Genomic DNA, 14,877 nt, shown 5'->3' with positions numbered 1-14,877 from the left:
CACAGAAACGGGAGGGCACTGAGCCCCAGGGTGGCCAGCTGAGACCACGTGACTTAGGAAAATCAGCCCCACTGAGAAAGGCAAACACCAGTGGTGTCCTTTTCCACACCCTAGTTGGTTTTTTGGATTCATTTGTTTGTTGAGACACAGTCCTACATGCAGCTCCAGCTGGCCTGGAACTCGCTACATAGACCAGGTGGCCTAGAACTCACAGAGATCTGCCTGCCTCTGCCTCCAGAGTGCTGGGATTAAAGGTGTAAGTCATGATGTCAGGCCTTTCTCCCTTGATTTTTAATTTTTTGTTAGCTGGGTCTCTTATAGCCTGGGTTGGCATCCAGCTCATTATGTAGCTGAACCTCCTGCCTCTACCCAACAAGCATTGATATTATAGGCATTTATCAGCATGCCTGGTTTAAACAGTGCCAAAGACTGAACCCAGAGCTTAACACATGCTAGGCCACTACGCTACCCACTGAGCCACACCTCCAGACTGACATCTTTACTTGTATCATTCAAAAAACTGGCCTTAAGTGGTACACTTAAGAGTCGGGAGTTGTGACACAGGCCTTTGATTCCAGCCTTCCCCAGGCCGAGACAGGCAAATCCCTGCAAGTTCCAGGCTAGCTAGGATTCTACGGTTAGACCGTGTCTCAAAAACAAACAAAAATCTTCATTGGCTTGTAGCTAACCCAGGGATTGCATGACATAAGTAAAACCAGCCACAAATGCTGTGCGTCAAAAAGCCATATAGAAAATGCCCGATAAGCAGCTTCTCAGATGGTGATTGTGAGTTCTCAAAACAGGCCTTTTTATTCTGGTAAAATGCAAGATTCACCACATGTGGGTGATGACTCCGGGTGACCTGAGTTTGGGATCCTCAGCACCCATGTAAAATCCAAGTGTGGTGGCACAAGCCTGTACTCCTAGGACTGAATGGGCAGTGAGCTCCAGGGTCAGTGAGAGCTTGTCTTAAAAAAATGAGGTGGAGGGTGATTAAGGACTCCTGATGACCTCCTCCAGCCTCCACACATGCACACACCCACACATGCATACACCCACACATGAACACATACACACAAAGAGACCACAGTAACTAAGTGCACAGTTCAGCACCTTTAAGGCCACCCACATAGCCATCACCACCTGGGACTTTGTAAACATTCCAAGGCAAAAACCCTGTACCTGGAGCTAGCCGCTCCCCGGCCCGTTGTGCCTCTGTGGAGTTGATTCCTGTAGACCCCTCGCTTGGGTCACACTTTGTGACCGACCTCTTCTCCTTTGCATCTTGTTCCAGGTCAGAATCTCCCTCCTGTCTAAGTTCCACTGCGTATCCACCGTGTTACATTGCTATTTGTCTACTCCTGTGGCTTCCAGCTCCTGGCTGTATAGTGAATGCTGCTGCCTCAGATCTGGGTGGACAAATGCATCTGCTCCGTGTTCCCCCAATTCTTTTACCCCTATACCCAGAAATGGTCAAAGCTCGCTTTTAATAGAACCTGGCTCTGAGACTCCAAGAGACACCGTGACACCTGGAGTGAGCTCAGGGACAATGGCATTCCTCTCACCAAACCTGGGACCGTGTTTGCCCCGGGGGGGGGGGGGGGGGGGGGGGGGTAAACCCAGAGGATGTGAGTGGGGCCCAAGACTCCAGCGTTTGTCACACAGATGAAACTACACAATGCAGAGGAGCATGTGTTCCGACCTTTGTAGGCAGATATTAAGGCCTCTCTCAGAAGTACTGACAGGAAGTGTGGATCTTGAGATTGCCTCGGGGGAGGGGCTAGGAGCAGAAAGTGACTTCCCTTCTGTCTGTGTGCCCTGTACCATAGCTGGTTTCTAGCCTCACCTGACTGCCACTTTAATTCTGTAAACACCACAGAGCCAGCCTATTCTTAATTTGGTTTTTTGGGGACAGGGTTTCTCTGTGTAGCCCTGGCTGTCCTGGATCTCACTCTGTAGACCAGGCTGGCCTGGAACTCAGAGATCCGCCTGCCTCTGGGCAGTGCTGGGATTAAAGCTGTGCGCCACCACTGCCTGGCTTTTAAAAGATTCTTAGTGACAAACTTTTTGGTGCTTTGAAAGATACCATTGATAAAGAGAAAGGTCAGTTCTCAGAACTGGGGAAAATATCGGCAAATCCTATATCTGACAAAAGGTCCAGTGTCCAGAATATATAAAGAACTCTCGAGATTCAACAATACATTTTAATGGGCAAAGTATCTAAACAGGCATTTCTTCAAGGAAGATATGCAAATGACTGGTATGAGGAGTGTTTGGCATCAGCCACCTCTGGGAGAACCACAGGACAGGCCTTCACACCTGCCCAGAGAGCGGCTGGCAGAGCATTATGGGTATTGGGCAGAATGTGGAGAAGCTAGGGCTGTGGTGTTGAGGAGGCTCCTCAGAACACTGAGTAGGGCACTTCCTCACTATCTATCCAGGAAAGCAAAAGCAAGCCAGGTTATCTCAGCTATTCCAGGAGCCGAGGCAGGAAGATGGCAAGGTCAAAGCCAGCCTGGGCAACTTGCGAGACTGTCTCAACATTCTAAAACTTCCCATAAAGGGGCTGAGGGAATATCTCAGTGACAGGGCATCTGGAACTGCTGGGGGATGGGAGTATACAGGCAATGACAGTTCCGACTGTCAGTTTTCACCATGGCTGGAAGGATAAGCACCCTGAACACTTTACCAAAAGATGAACATAGACAGGCTTATCCAGAGAAAGGAATATTACTCAGCAGTGAAAAAGAATGGCAACATGGAAGAACCTTGAAACATTATACTAAATGAGGGAAGGCAGACTCCCAAAGACCACATGGGTGATTCTCCAGTCCATGACAGGAAGGCTGTGGAGTTAGAAAGTATATTACTTACTTAATTCTCTAGTACTGTGGGGGAGGGGTAGAGGGCATGGGAAAGGGTAGTGTGTCCAAAAGGAAATTGAGTGTACAGTTACACAACTCTAAATACACTAAAACCCTCAAGTTGCACACATTAATGGATGAACTACATGGTGTATGAATACTTAGTTTTTAAAAATTGGTGGTTATATCTAAAATAATAAACAAAACAAGAAAAGCCTTTCATGTGGCATGCTTGAACACAACACTAAGGAACTTTGGGGTGGCCACGGATAGTGTTTCCTTGGAGGACCTGGTGACCGGCGTGCACCCCTGTGGCTGTGACTCACAACCTCCTCCACTCACCTTTGGTGCTGTAGGTGACCTCCCCCGCGTAGTGCAGGAGGCGGAACTCCAGCCAGCCAATCCTCTTCCAGCCCTTTGGACCAGCCAGCTTCCTGCTGCAAGACACAAACAAGCCACTGGACCCTTTCTCCACCTCTGCGGCAAGAATGACAGAGACGTACGTCCTGGGCCAGCTGCTCAGGGACATTGCCGTCAGCATTGAAGCTGACTCCATGGAGGCTCCCAGTGAGCCTCGCTCCCTGTGTCTGGCTGTGTATCAGTTCCCACACTTAGAGCCTCCCTTCACACCTAAACTAGTGAGGAAGAAAAACATGCCTGTGAGAGACATTCAAGTTTTGCTATTTAAATAAAGTAACCTGGCGCTGGGGGCCTGACTCTGTAGAACGCTTGCCCGGCAAGCACGAAGACTTGGGCTCCCTCAACAACAATGCAGGGGGTTGGGGTTATTTTTTAATTTTGTGTTGATGGGTGTTGCGCCTGCATGTATGTCCGTGCACCACATTTGTGCCTGGTGCCTGCTCAGGCCAGAAGACGGCGTTGGCTGGCCTGGAACTGGAGTTAGAGACAGATGTGAGTCACCATGTGAGTGTTAGGAACCAAATCTGAGCCCCCTGGAAGAGCAACAAGTGCTCTTTATCTTTTTAGCCCCATTTTTTTTAAAAGAAATAATAATAATAATAATAATAAAAATAATAAAGAGGTTGGGTGTGGTAGCACATGACTTTAATCCCAGTACTCAGGAGGCAGGAGGATCTTTGTGAGTTTGAGGCCAGCCTGGTCAGCATAGTAAGCTACAGGCCAGCCAAGGCTACATAGTGAGACCCTGTCTCAAAAATATGGAAGAAGGAAGAGGAGGAGGAGGGGAATCCAGTGAGATGGTTCGGTGGGTAAAGGTGCTTGCCACCAAGTCTGATGACCGTAGTTCGAACCCAGAGACCCGCCTAGTGGAAAGAGAGAACTGACTTCCCCAAGTTGTCCCCTGACCTCCACACAATGTGGTAAGTGTGTTCACGGGCATTCTCACTCACGCAAATAAGTAAACTAATACATATACTTTCAAAAGGTATGGTAAATAGTTCATTTGGCAAAATGCTTGCTGTACAAGCATGAGACCCGAATTTGATTTTTTAGAACCCAGGGTTTAAAAAAAAAGGCCAAGGTTGATGGCGTGAACCTGTAACCTCAGCCCTGGGGAGCTGGAGGCAAGCTGGTCCCCGGAGCTCACAGGCCAGTCAGCCTCGTCTAATGGACGGACCCTAGTCCCGGTGAGAGGCTGTTTGTGACTGTGCTCAGTCCGTTGGCCACGCTCACTTCATTTGCATATACAGCTTCATCCACGTGTCTCTGGGGTCTGACAGGTTTCCTGCGGATGACAACTTCTGTGGACACTCACAGAGCTGCTGGGTAGGTGTGGTGAGACCCCACTTTGTAGCAGTGAGACTCCCATGCAGAAGACGTTGCTCGTCCACTCAGTCAGCGGCCACGCTGGGACAAGGACTCGAAGCCGGGTTTTTGTTTTGTTTTCTTTTGTTTGTTGGTGCTGGGGAATGAATCCAGGTCTCTGACTGACCAGGAACTTGTTATGTAGACCAAGCTGGCCTCGAACTCAGAGATCCTCCTACCTCTGCCTCCCAAGTTTGGGTTTAAGAGAATGCCTACTCCTGGTTCTAGACCCTGCTTACATTTTTCTCTTATTTGTCTCAAAGACTAAGTTAGAGTTTGAATTTCCTTTCTGAGCCATTGTGAATGCTTTTGATCGGCATGGGGCTTACGTATTAATAATGTTAACATCCAGGGGCTGTAGAGACGACTCAGAGGTTCCCAGCACCTACATAGGATGGCTCACAACCGCCCATAACTCCTACATGTATGTGCATGCATATGTATGCATGCATGTGTGTGTGCGCGCGCACACGCACGCGCACACACACACACACTCCCTGCTGCACATTCACACTATTTTAGACACAAATCATTTTTCATTTTTATTTTGCCAGAACTAGAATGAAGCCTGGGGCACTGCACATGCTGGGTTGAGCTACAGCCCCATCCCCAGGTTTTTCTCATTTGTTTCTCCATTTTAAGGTCCTTCAGTGTGGCCCAGGCTGGCCTGAACTCCCGATTCCCTGTCTCAGCCTCCCGAGCACTGGGATGGCAGGGCTGTATCCCTGCATCTGGCTGTCCCTACTGTCCCTAAATTGTTCAGAAGGACCATCTCACACCTGCACCACACATGAAATGTAACCATCGCCGAACAAAGCGAGACAGACGCTCTACTTGGAGTTCCCGTCAGTCCGATTTCTACTAACAAGGGCATGCTGGCACACGAGCCAGCTTTCGGGATGCTACTTTTGTATATGGGGTCACTGTGCTGTGTGTATGCGTGTGTGCGGTGTGGGTAAACATATGTACATGGTCAGCACAAAGAGACCTGAGGAGGACAGACACTGCCGTCCTTCTCTGTCACCCTACTCCTTATTCTTTTAGGTAGGCTGGCAGCCAGCAGGCTGCGGCAATTGTCCCTCCGCCTCAGCCCTGGGGTTCCGGATGAGTGCAGCCATGCCCAGCTTTTCATGTGGGTGCTGGGATCCAAACTCAGGTCCTCACGCTTTCCCAGCAAATGTTCTCACCCACCGAGCCTTCTCTACAGCCCCCAAGTACTTGTACTTGGACACAGGTCCAAGACAGACGCCATAGCCTCCTCCCCGCGGGCCAGCCCCCCAGATGAAGTACGCACGTTTGGAAGTGTGCATGCTTGCCCACTTTCTCTTCCAGCTTCTCCAGGAAACTCAAGTCTGTAGCGGGACCTGGACGGATGCATTCTTCATCCTTTCAAAGCAAAAGACACCTCAGCTGCACACCGTGGCATATGCCAGCTAAAAGCTAAGTACGTTGTCTCCAGCAGTGGTTGAAGGTTCTAGATTAAATTCCTGTCACCTCGCATGAGACCAGGTGCACCTCTACGAGGAAGGGCCTCCCATCACGTGTGCTTGGACCCTGGGACTGGCTGAGGGAGCCTCCGCCCCAGAGAGACTGGAAATATCACACAGTGACTCTCCTGCATCTGGCTTGTCCAGTTTCCTTCCCCATCTCCCTACTAGCCTTTCCTTTCCAGGCAGGGCTTTGCTGTGTATCCAGGCTGCCTCCAACTCCTGCTTTAGCCCTCCCAGGGCTGAGAGCGTATGCGCACCACCAGCACAGGCTCCAACCTGTGTCTTTTCCTTCCTTCCCTCCTTCCTTCCTTCCTCCCTCCCTCCCCCTTCCTTCTCCTCTCTTTCTCTTCTCCCTTGCCTCTAGTTGGGATCTCGACATTTAGCTTGAAGTGGTCTCAAACTCATCATCTGCCTGCCTCAGCCTCCTGAGTGTTGGAATGACAGGTTATGTACCACCACACCCCAGTCTGACTCATTTTTCTGTCCCTTCTTCCTCCCTCATCCCTTAGTTAGTGTCTTAATATGTAGCTCAGGCTGGCCTCAAGCTCATGATTCTGGAATGCTGAGATGGCAGGCAGGCCCCACCATGTCTTGCTCTGGCCATAGCTTTGGACTTCCCGAAGACACTCGCGGTTGCCGTGGCAGCTTACGTAAACACTCTGAACAGATCGTCAAGGGTCAAGAAGAACCGCACGCACCATGTGGAGGCCTCATGGAGTGAAAGCGGCTGAGCCTGAACTAGCGCCTTTCTCGGTCCCTGTGTGTGTGGTTCCTCAGCAGTGATACTACCTCACTGCCCATCGTAAACACTCGCCTGTGTGTACACACACACACACACACACACACACACACTTTGAGACATCCCATTCTGTAGCCTAGGCTGTTTGGGAACTTAGTATGTAGTCCAGGCTGGCCTCAAACCCACGGCAATCCGCCTTAGTTGCTGGGGATACACGGGACTTCCTCTACCCCTTTCTAGCCCTGGGAACATGTGTCCATCTGTGGCAGACACCCAGCATGTGGAGGGAACCAGCCTCCACTTTTATGACCAGGGTAATATTTAGATAGAGATACCTAGACAATGAAGAGAAACACAGAATAGCCTCGGGAGGGCCTGGGTCAAAACCCACGGCCCCTTCTGTCCCTACTAAAAGGCTTTTAAAGGAATGCCAAGGGGTGGAGCAAAAGACCTCCCCCCAGCACAGCCCAGTGCAGACCATCCCAGACACCTGGTGACCATGCACGTGGTCCAGCCATCCCCTAATGCAGCCCTACTGGGTAAAGCAAGCTCAGATCTCACTAGGAAACCTCTGCTGGCTCCCACACCAGTGAAGGAACTGGGCCATTGTTTTCTCACCAGAATAGACATGATCCCTCTGTGTCTCTCTTCGACCAAATCACAGATGATCTTGTTGTTGAAGTACTGAACAGGCTCCCACTAAAAGGACGAGAGGGAAGAGCTCTCCCAGCATGCACAGGGGCATCGAGCACATTGGTTTGACAGGGATTTTCCAAATACTTTCTCAAAACCTGGTTTTCCTATCCAACCTGAAGAATTGCATTTTGGGGGGCTGGAGAGACGGCTTGGCAGTTAAGAACATTCACAGCTCTCACAGAGGACTCAAGTTCAGTTCCCAGTATGCACATTCTGTGGCTTATGACTGCCTGTAACTGGCTCTAGGGCGCCTGCCCCCTTTTCTGGCCCCCACGGGCACCTGTGCTGAGGTGCCCGTACCCACCCAGACACACACACTCACATAACTTAAAATCTTTAAAAATGGTGCTTTGGGGGCTGGCGAGATGGCTCAGCAGGTAAAGGGGTTTGCCACACAAGCCTGACGCCCTGAATTCGAACCCTGGGACCCGTGTAAAGGTGGAGGAAAGAACCGACTCCGGGAAGTTGTCCTGTGTCCTGGCATGTGCATCTACACACACATCATGCCGACGCACACACAAAACCAAAAGTTAAAAATCCTTCAATGAGCCGGGCGGTGGTGGCGCACGCCTTTCATCCCAGCACTCGGGAGGCAGAGGCAGGCGGATCTCTGTGAGTTCGAGGCCAGTCTGGGCTACAGAGCGAGTCCCAGGAAAGGCGCAAAGCTACACAGAGAAACCCTGTCTCGAAAAACCAAAAAAAAAAAAAAAAAAAAAAAAAAAAAAAAAAAAAAATCCTTAAATGATACTTTCTAAATATCCCAAGTATCTTCCTAGGGAAGAATTAAAGTCCTCAATCCAGGAACTACCCAGTGAGATAACACTTCCCAAATGAATGAGGAGGGGTCGGGGTGGAACTGGGGCTAGAACACCTCACCAGTGTGTTCAAAGCCCTGTGGGGGGGGGGGGCTACTGCCAGCCCTGTGCCCTCCTGTCTGTCCGTCCGTCCCTCCCTCCCTCCCTCCCTCCTCTCTGAGCCACACACTCAAATTCAGAAACACATCCAATGCTCACCTCGATGCCTTCGGATTCATACTCGGCCTGCTCGGCCTTCAGCGTCCTCTCTATCAGCAGCTGCTGCAGTTTCTCGTTGCAGTAGTTTATACAGAACTGTTCAAAACTAGAGACGCAGGGGATTTCGATCATGCAACGAAACATGCACCGACCGTGCAGCTAGGCCAGGCACAGCCAGACCACCTCTTGGTGAGTACACACAGCTCCTGTCTACAGAGCGGTCCACTAATAAACGATGGAACAGGTGGGAACAGGGTCAGGTGGTTTGTGGTTCTGCTTCCGGGACAGCGTTGGAGTGGCCAGGGATGCGGCCTGTGGGTGGAGCACTTGCGTAGTGTGTGGATTGAGGACTGTAGTTCTAGGGTCAGGAAAACTAATTCCAGCTCCTTAACCATGGCGTAGACGCTGACTAAAACCACAAAGAGGAAAACACAGCAGGCAGGCAGCGGCAACTCACCCGTTCTTGTCAAAGACTTCGAAACCGTAGATGTCCAGCAACCCAATCACAGTCTTTTGGGTAAAATCCTAGTGGGAAAAAAAATGCATGCCTTTAGCTGCTAGTACTGCGGCGTGGGCCATCCCGTGTAACTTCCAAAACTTCATTTAAACGTTTATTTTTAGTGTGTGTGTCTGCCACCTGTTTGCGGGTGTCCACAGAGGCCAGAAGAGGGTGTTGGATCCCCTGGAGCTAGAGTTACAGTCGGCTGTGAGCTGCCTGATGTGGGTCCTGGGAACCCAACAGGTCCTCTGCAAGAGTAGCAAGTGCTTTGAACCACTGAGCCATCCTTCTAGCCCTTACCTAAAGGCTCTTGTGTTGAAACTTAATCCCCACAGTGAAGCTTTAAGAGGAAACTAAACTTGACTGTAGAGTTTGGAGGTAGGGGGAGAGCTTTAGGGGGTCATCAGCTAGATAAGAACATCAGAGTAGAGCCCCCGTGACCCGCTGCTGCTGACTCCCCAGGAAGAGAGAGAGACACCAGAGCAGACGCATAGAGCGTCTCCTCTCTTGCCATGTGGTACTCCTCGTCCTCCTCCTCAACAGAGTAATGGAAAACAGACTGATTCAGCTAGGTTTGTCATTTTGTAATACTTGAAGCCATGTTGTTGTCCCTGAGGTTGGGACTCAGCGACAAAGCTCACGGCTCCTCCTGCCTCTTTCTTCAGCAGCTGCTCACAGGGTAACCTCTGGGGCCTGTCAGCTGGCTCCTCAGCCGGACCTGCCTGTGGCTTGTCTAGGTCAGCAACACATGTCTTACTGCTTCACATCATGGCTTCATGTCTCTCCAGCCTCCCAAGCGGGCATTGGGATCCAAAACCAACAATGAAAAGTGACCTGCAAACCGCCAAGGAAGTGCTTGCCTGGGCGAGAGGGGACAGCCACATGGATGCCATTTTATACAGGCATGGGGGCGGACACCCCACAATGAGGCTCTGGGTTCCGTGTTTCTCCCCCAAAGTCTACGTGTCAGAAATATCTTGCGATGCATGTTATCGGTACTTGGAGGACAAGATCCTGAGGAGGGGCCCCAAGATGAAGAGGCTCACCAGCAAATCGTGCCTCCCTACGGGATGTCCTCCGCCACGTCAGGGGAGGAGACGACACCAGATGCAGCATCGTGCTCTCAACCCCCCAGCCTCCAACCCTGAGCTAAGTAAATGTCTACACTTTTCCATTGTCCAGCTCGTGGAGCAACAGAGAATGTGCTTGTTATTATTAATTTGATTTATTTAATTTATGTGTATGTGTGCATGTACACGTGCACATGTGCCACATGTATTCAGGCACACACGGAGGCCAGAACTGGTCATCTGGGTCCCCTGGAACTGGAATTACAGGTGGTTGTGTGCCGACCATTGTGGATGCTGGAACTGAACTTGTGTCCTCTGCTAAAAACAGCAGCATTCTTAACTGCTGAGCTATCTAGCACCACTTATTATTTTTAGCTGGACACAGTGGGCGCTTCTGTCTGAGTGGACTAAGATATGCTGCCTCCCCGGTCTGTATTCTCCACCCTAGGCTTAGAGTCATGCCTCAATGTCTGGCTTTAGATAAACTCCCATCTTACCTGATTCCACTTAAAAAGGGAACTTAACCTAAGTAGGAGTTTGGGGATCCACTGCATGTTCTTAGACATATTAAAATTCTATGTCTTTATGAAGCTTCTGTGGGCACGCATAGCCATCGGGTGTACCACAGGTGCTATGGATGCTAGACTTTGTGAAGGACTGCCAAAGTATGTGGTACGTACGCCTGTTGGCCTACTGTGTGCAGGCACTGGAAGACCCAATACGATGTTACCCCTGCCCATGAGGAGCTTACGCTTCACCCTTCACAGCCACTTCACTATGGGAACGGTAAGACATCAGCACTTTGGTGAGACCAAGACATGCCACCCGTGTTGACCCACCTTGTTGACTAGGGAGGAATTGATTTTATTGACCAGCCAAGTAAACGTCCGTCCGTAAACGGCCTTCGCCATGGCATCTCTAGCGTAAACGGAGAGTTCTACCGTCAGTGGGCATATCACCTGGAAGGAAGGGCAAGGTACGCCGTGTTACAGACAGGACAAGCCCCGCCCCTCAGTGGTCACGCTAGTCTTCGATGGTGACTGAGCAAAGAATACAAGTTAGGAGACCGGGACCCAGACACAGCCCTGCTGTCCCAGTGTTTGCGGGCTCAGCTTGGTGTAGAGTTGGGAGCGCTGACCAAACACACCAAGAATCACACCAAGGAAAGCCATGGGGCAGGCGGAGTGACAGGTGCCACAAGGAGAAAGGTGAGGTCGAGGCACGTGATCAGGGAAGGGGCCGTGATTCAGGGCTCTGGGGGCTAGAGGATGAAGAACAGGGAAGGGCATTCCAGCAGAGGGAACAGCATGTGCAAAGGCCCCGTGAAGGAGCACCATGTACAAAGCATGAGCTGGTGTGGCAGTGTAGCGGGAAGGGGTGGGGAAGAGGGACGAGGGGTGGGAGGTGGGGATGATTAATGGGGGGTGGAGGAATGGGGGTGGGGAGATGGGGCTGGGACCCCAGCAAGAGAAGAACCACTCCAGGCCTGGTAGGCTGGGTTTGGGGGTTTGTTACCCACAGCAGACACCAGAGCACTACCATCTGAGTCAGGCAGTCATGGGTGGGGGACAGAGATCTCCCCAGTGCCATTTTCACCTCCTCTGTTTTGGCTTCAATCTTCCTGTGGGTGAGAGCTTCCAGGAGAACCACCGGGCAGACCCCCAGGAGCTGCAGGAAAGAATTCGGTCGTCCCTTGGTGACTATGAAGAGCCTGTGTCCCCTCCAGGTCCACTGTCCCCCACCCTCGTCACTGTGCTTTAGGGAGGAAGGGGCCTCACTGAACCCGCTATGTGCTGCACCCCTGTCATCTCAGGGGGCCCGAGACAGGATGATACCAGCTCAGGGCCAGCCTAGGCTGTGTAATGAGATCTTATCTCAAAACCAAAAGAAACAGAAGCAAGTTCAGTGGTCGCTCTAACCCTCCTAACTGGCACCAGCAAAAGAATGTGGTGCTGGCCATGTGGGCTGCTGTGGGCACCTGGGGCCGGGCTCCCCACTCCACTGCTCTTCAGGAAAGGAAGGTCACCTTGGCAATCCACTTGATTTCATGAGTGTCCGGAACGCTGGCACAGCCTTGCTTGTCCTCCTTGAAACAGATGTTGCCCAGGTGTAGGACGCTGGCAATGATCCCAAAGAGGTTCTAGATATGTAGGCAGGCAGGGGACAGCGACAGAGGGGTCAGCAGCACCTCCCTGACAAATGGCATTGAGACGTCTCCTACCCTGAATCCCTGCCCAGTTCACAGAGCCAGCCGCCTCCTCCCTAGGAATGTGCCCTGGTCACTTCCGGTATTAATTATCTTAATGAAGAATGAGGGCTGGAGGAGAGCCTCTCTCAGACCCCAGCACAAAATATAAATACATAAGCATTTTATAAAAGCAGTTTGTAAGCCAGGTGTGATGGCGCACACCTTTAATCCCAGCACTGGGGAGGCAGAGGCAGGTGGATCCCTGTGAGTTTGAGGCTAGCCTGGTCTACAAGGCCAGAATAGCCAGGGCTACTACACCAAGAAATCCTGTATACAAAAATCAAAACAAAACACTCTTTTTAAAAATCAGTTTATAAAACAACAAACTCCCAGCTAGCAGGGGAAGTGTATGCATGTAACTACAGCACTTGGGAGGCTGAGGCAGGGGGTCACTATTTCCAAGCTAGCCTGGGCTACGTAGCAAGACCCTGTCTCAAAACAAACCAATCAGTCTCACAGGTAAGCCATTCAGTTTTCAAACAGTGTGTCTCAAATATTATCATTTTATAAAACTGCATTTTGGTCCTTGAAAGATGAACAGATTTATAATCAGAACAGAACATCAAAAGACAAAATTCTATTCAGTGTTTACCCATGATGCAATTTGTTTCAAAATTGAAGAGTAAATAAAGAATAAATGTGCAAGCCCAGTGGATCTAAGTCGAGACTGGACTTAACCTGGAGGAGGGACCATGTCACCTCCCTCTACACTGGAGAAATTCAAGCTGACAGGAAAGAGGCAAAATGCCCATTTTTTTATTTGACCAGGGTATGACTGATCTTTTAAATTGTTTAATACGTGAGGCAGATTTACATTAAATACTCTTCACTATCTCAAAGTGCTTGCATTACAATATGTCCTATATTTTACCCTATGCAGGTTCACCTGTGGGCATGTCCATACGTGTACACATGGGTGTGTTTGTGTGCGTGGAACAGGTGTGAGCTCACAGGCATCATGTCCACTTTTTATTGGTTTATTTATGTTTACCAGTGTCTCACTGATCTGGAACGTACCATAGGAGCCAGGCTGGCTGGCCAGTAAGCCCAGGGACCCCCTTCCTCTCCCCCATCACTGCTGGGATCACAGGTGTGCGCCATAACACATGGCCTTCTTTTTTTAGGGGCTGGAGAGGTGGCATGGTGGCTCTGAGTACTTGTTGCTCTTGCAGAGGATCTGGGTTCTTTTCCCAGCACCCACATGATGTCTCTCAAGCATCTGTAACTCCAGATCCAGGGGATCTCCCGCTCTCTTTTGGCCTCAGTGGGCACCAGGCACGTATGGAACGTACCGACATGCATGCAGGCAAAACACTCAAACACATAAAATACATCTTAAAAAAAAAGATTTATTATTTAGCACTGGGTCCGCTGGACCTGGAATTATGAGTGGTTCCCCAGCCACACGACATGGGTGATGTTGCGAGAGCCACAGTGTTCTTAACTGCTGAGCCATCTCTCCAGCTCCTACACCCGGGTTTTGATGCGGGTTCTGGGGATAAAGCACTCTGCCGACTGCACCATCCCCAGCCATATCCCAGGTCTTTACCTACCGACTGCACCATCCCCAGCCATATCTGGGACATGCTTATCAGTTCCTCCAGCCCTGTCTCATGCCTTTCTTTGCTGAGTCCAGTGGTCCTGCAGTGACCAAAACCCCAAGAACACAGGGCAGTTCCCACCCAGACAGAAGCCCAGGGCCTTTACCTCAAGGTCAGCTTCCGTAAAGTCGATGACAGAAAAGGCATTGGACACAGTTTTCCAGTCATTCCTGTCGTTGATAGGTGACTCTCGGGCACAATGACCCTATGACACAGTTGGATCCGTTAGTGCCATTTTAAGGACAGTTGAACATGCACACACCGGTTCCTAACGTGAAGTGGTTTTCTGATCCCGCAGAACCCACTTCTGTAACGTCCCAAACCGTAGAGGTTTTAAACCACCTCACAGAGGTCATTGGCTGGCGGCAGCTTCTTTTCAGTTTTATTTGGCATTTTATCTTTAAAAGTCCCTGTCCTGAGAAACTTCCAAAGCTAGTGGACTGTATTTTCAGGACCTGTTTTAAAACACGTTTCCTTTGTGCTAATTGGAAGGTGTTTGTCTAAAAGGGATTGGCTGAAGCATGCAAAAAAAAAAAAAAGTGCTTAAATTTGGATGATGGCCCTGTTCAGCAAAAAAAAAAAAAAAAAAAAAAAAAAAAAAAAAAAAAAAAAAAAAAAAAAAAAAAAACCCACCTCACTGTAGAGTTAGACTGGGGGCAGCCTCACTGAAGGAGGGGAGGATGTACACTTTACAGACTGACAGACAACATTCAGTGCTTGGTGGCAGAGATGAGATCAGACTTCTCAATCAGCTCTGAATGTTGCCTTTTAAATAACAGACCCGCCAATGTCACAGTTTTCATTACACGTATTTATTTATTGTGTGTGTGTGTATGATGTGTGTGTGTGTGGGCACACGCATGCCTGGGTGT

General features: G+C 50.1%; 1 protein-coding gene across 2 annotated transcripts in view; it reads right to left on the bottom strand.

Moving 5' to 3' along the window:
- Positions 1-14,877, bottom strand: part of Myo1h (myosin IH) — a 47,146-nt gene that overhangs the window by 20,424 nt on the left and 11,845 nt on the right. For both annotated transcript variants that reach the window (XM_052755077.1, XM_052755076.1), the window contains exons 6-14: positions 14,112-14,210; positions 12,183-12,296; positions 11,753-11,824; positions 10,996-11,115; positions 9,045-9,112; positions 8,588-8,693; positions 7,497-7,577; positions 5,944-6,035; positions 3,207-3,301 (exon numbers count right to left, since the gene is read on the bottom strand). In XM_052755077.1, the coding sequence (XP_052611037.1) occupies positions 3,207-3,301; positions 5,944-6,035; positions 7,497-7,577; positions 8,588-8,693; positions 9,045-9,112; positions 10,996-11,115; positions 11,753-11,824; positions 12,183-12,296; positions 14,112-14,210 (847 nt within the window). The remainder of the gene's footprint in view (positions 1-3,206; positions 3,302-5,943; positions 6,036-7,496; positions 7,578-8,587; positions 8,694-9,044; positions 9,113-10,995; positions 11,116-11,752; positions 11,825-12,182; positions 12,297-14,111; positions 14,211-14,877) is intronic.

This window comes from Peromyscus californicus, unplaced genomic scaffold (assembly GCF_007827085.1).
Source record: "Peromyscus californicus insignis strain IS unplaced genomic scaffold, ASM782708v3 Scaffold_2__1_contigs__length_46816999, whole genome shotgun sequence".
In the NCBI taxonomy this organism is placed as follows: domain Eukaryota; kingdom Metazoa; phylum Chordata; class Mammalia; order Rodentia; family Cricetidae; genus Peromyscus; species Peromyscus californicus.
The sequence above is the reverse complement of the archived record's forward strand: the minus strand, read 5'-3'. Positions and strand labels throughout refer to the sequence as shown.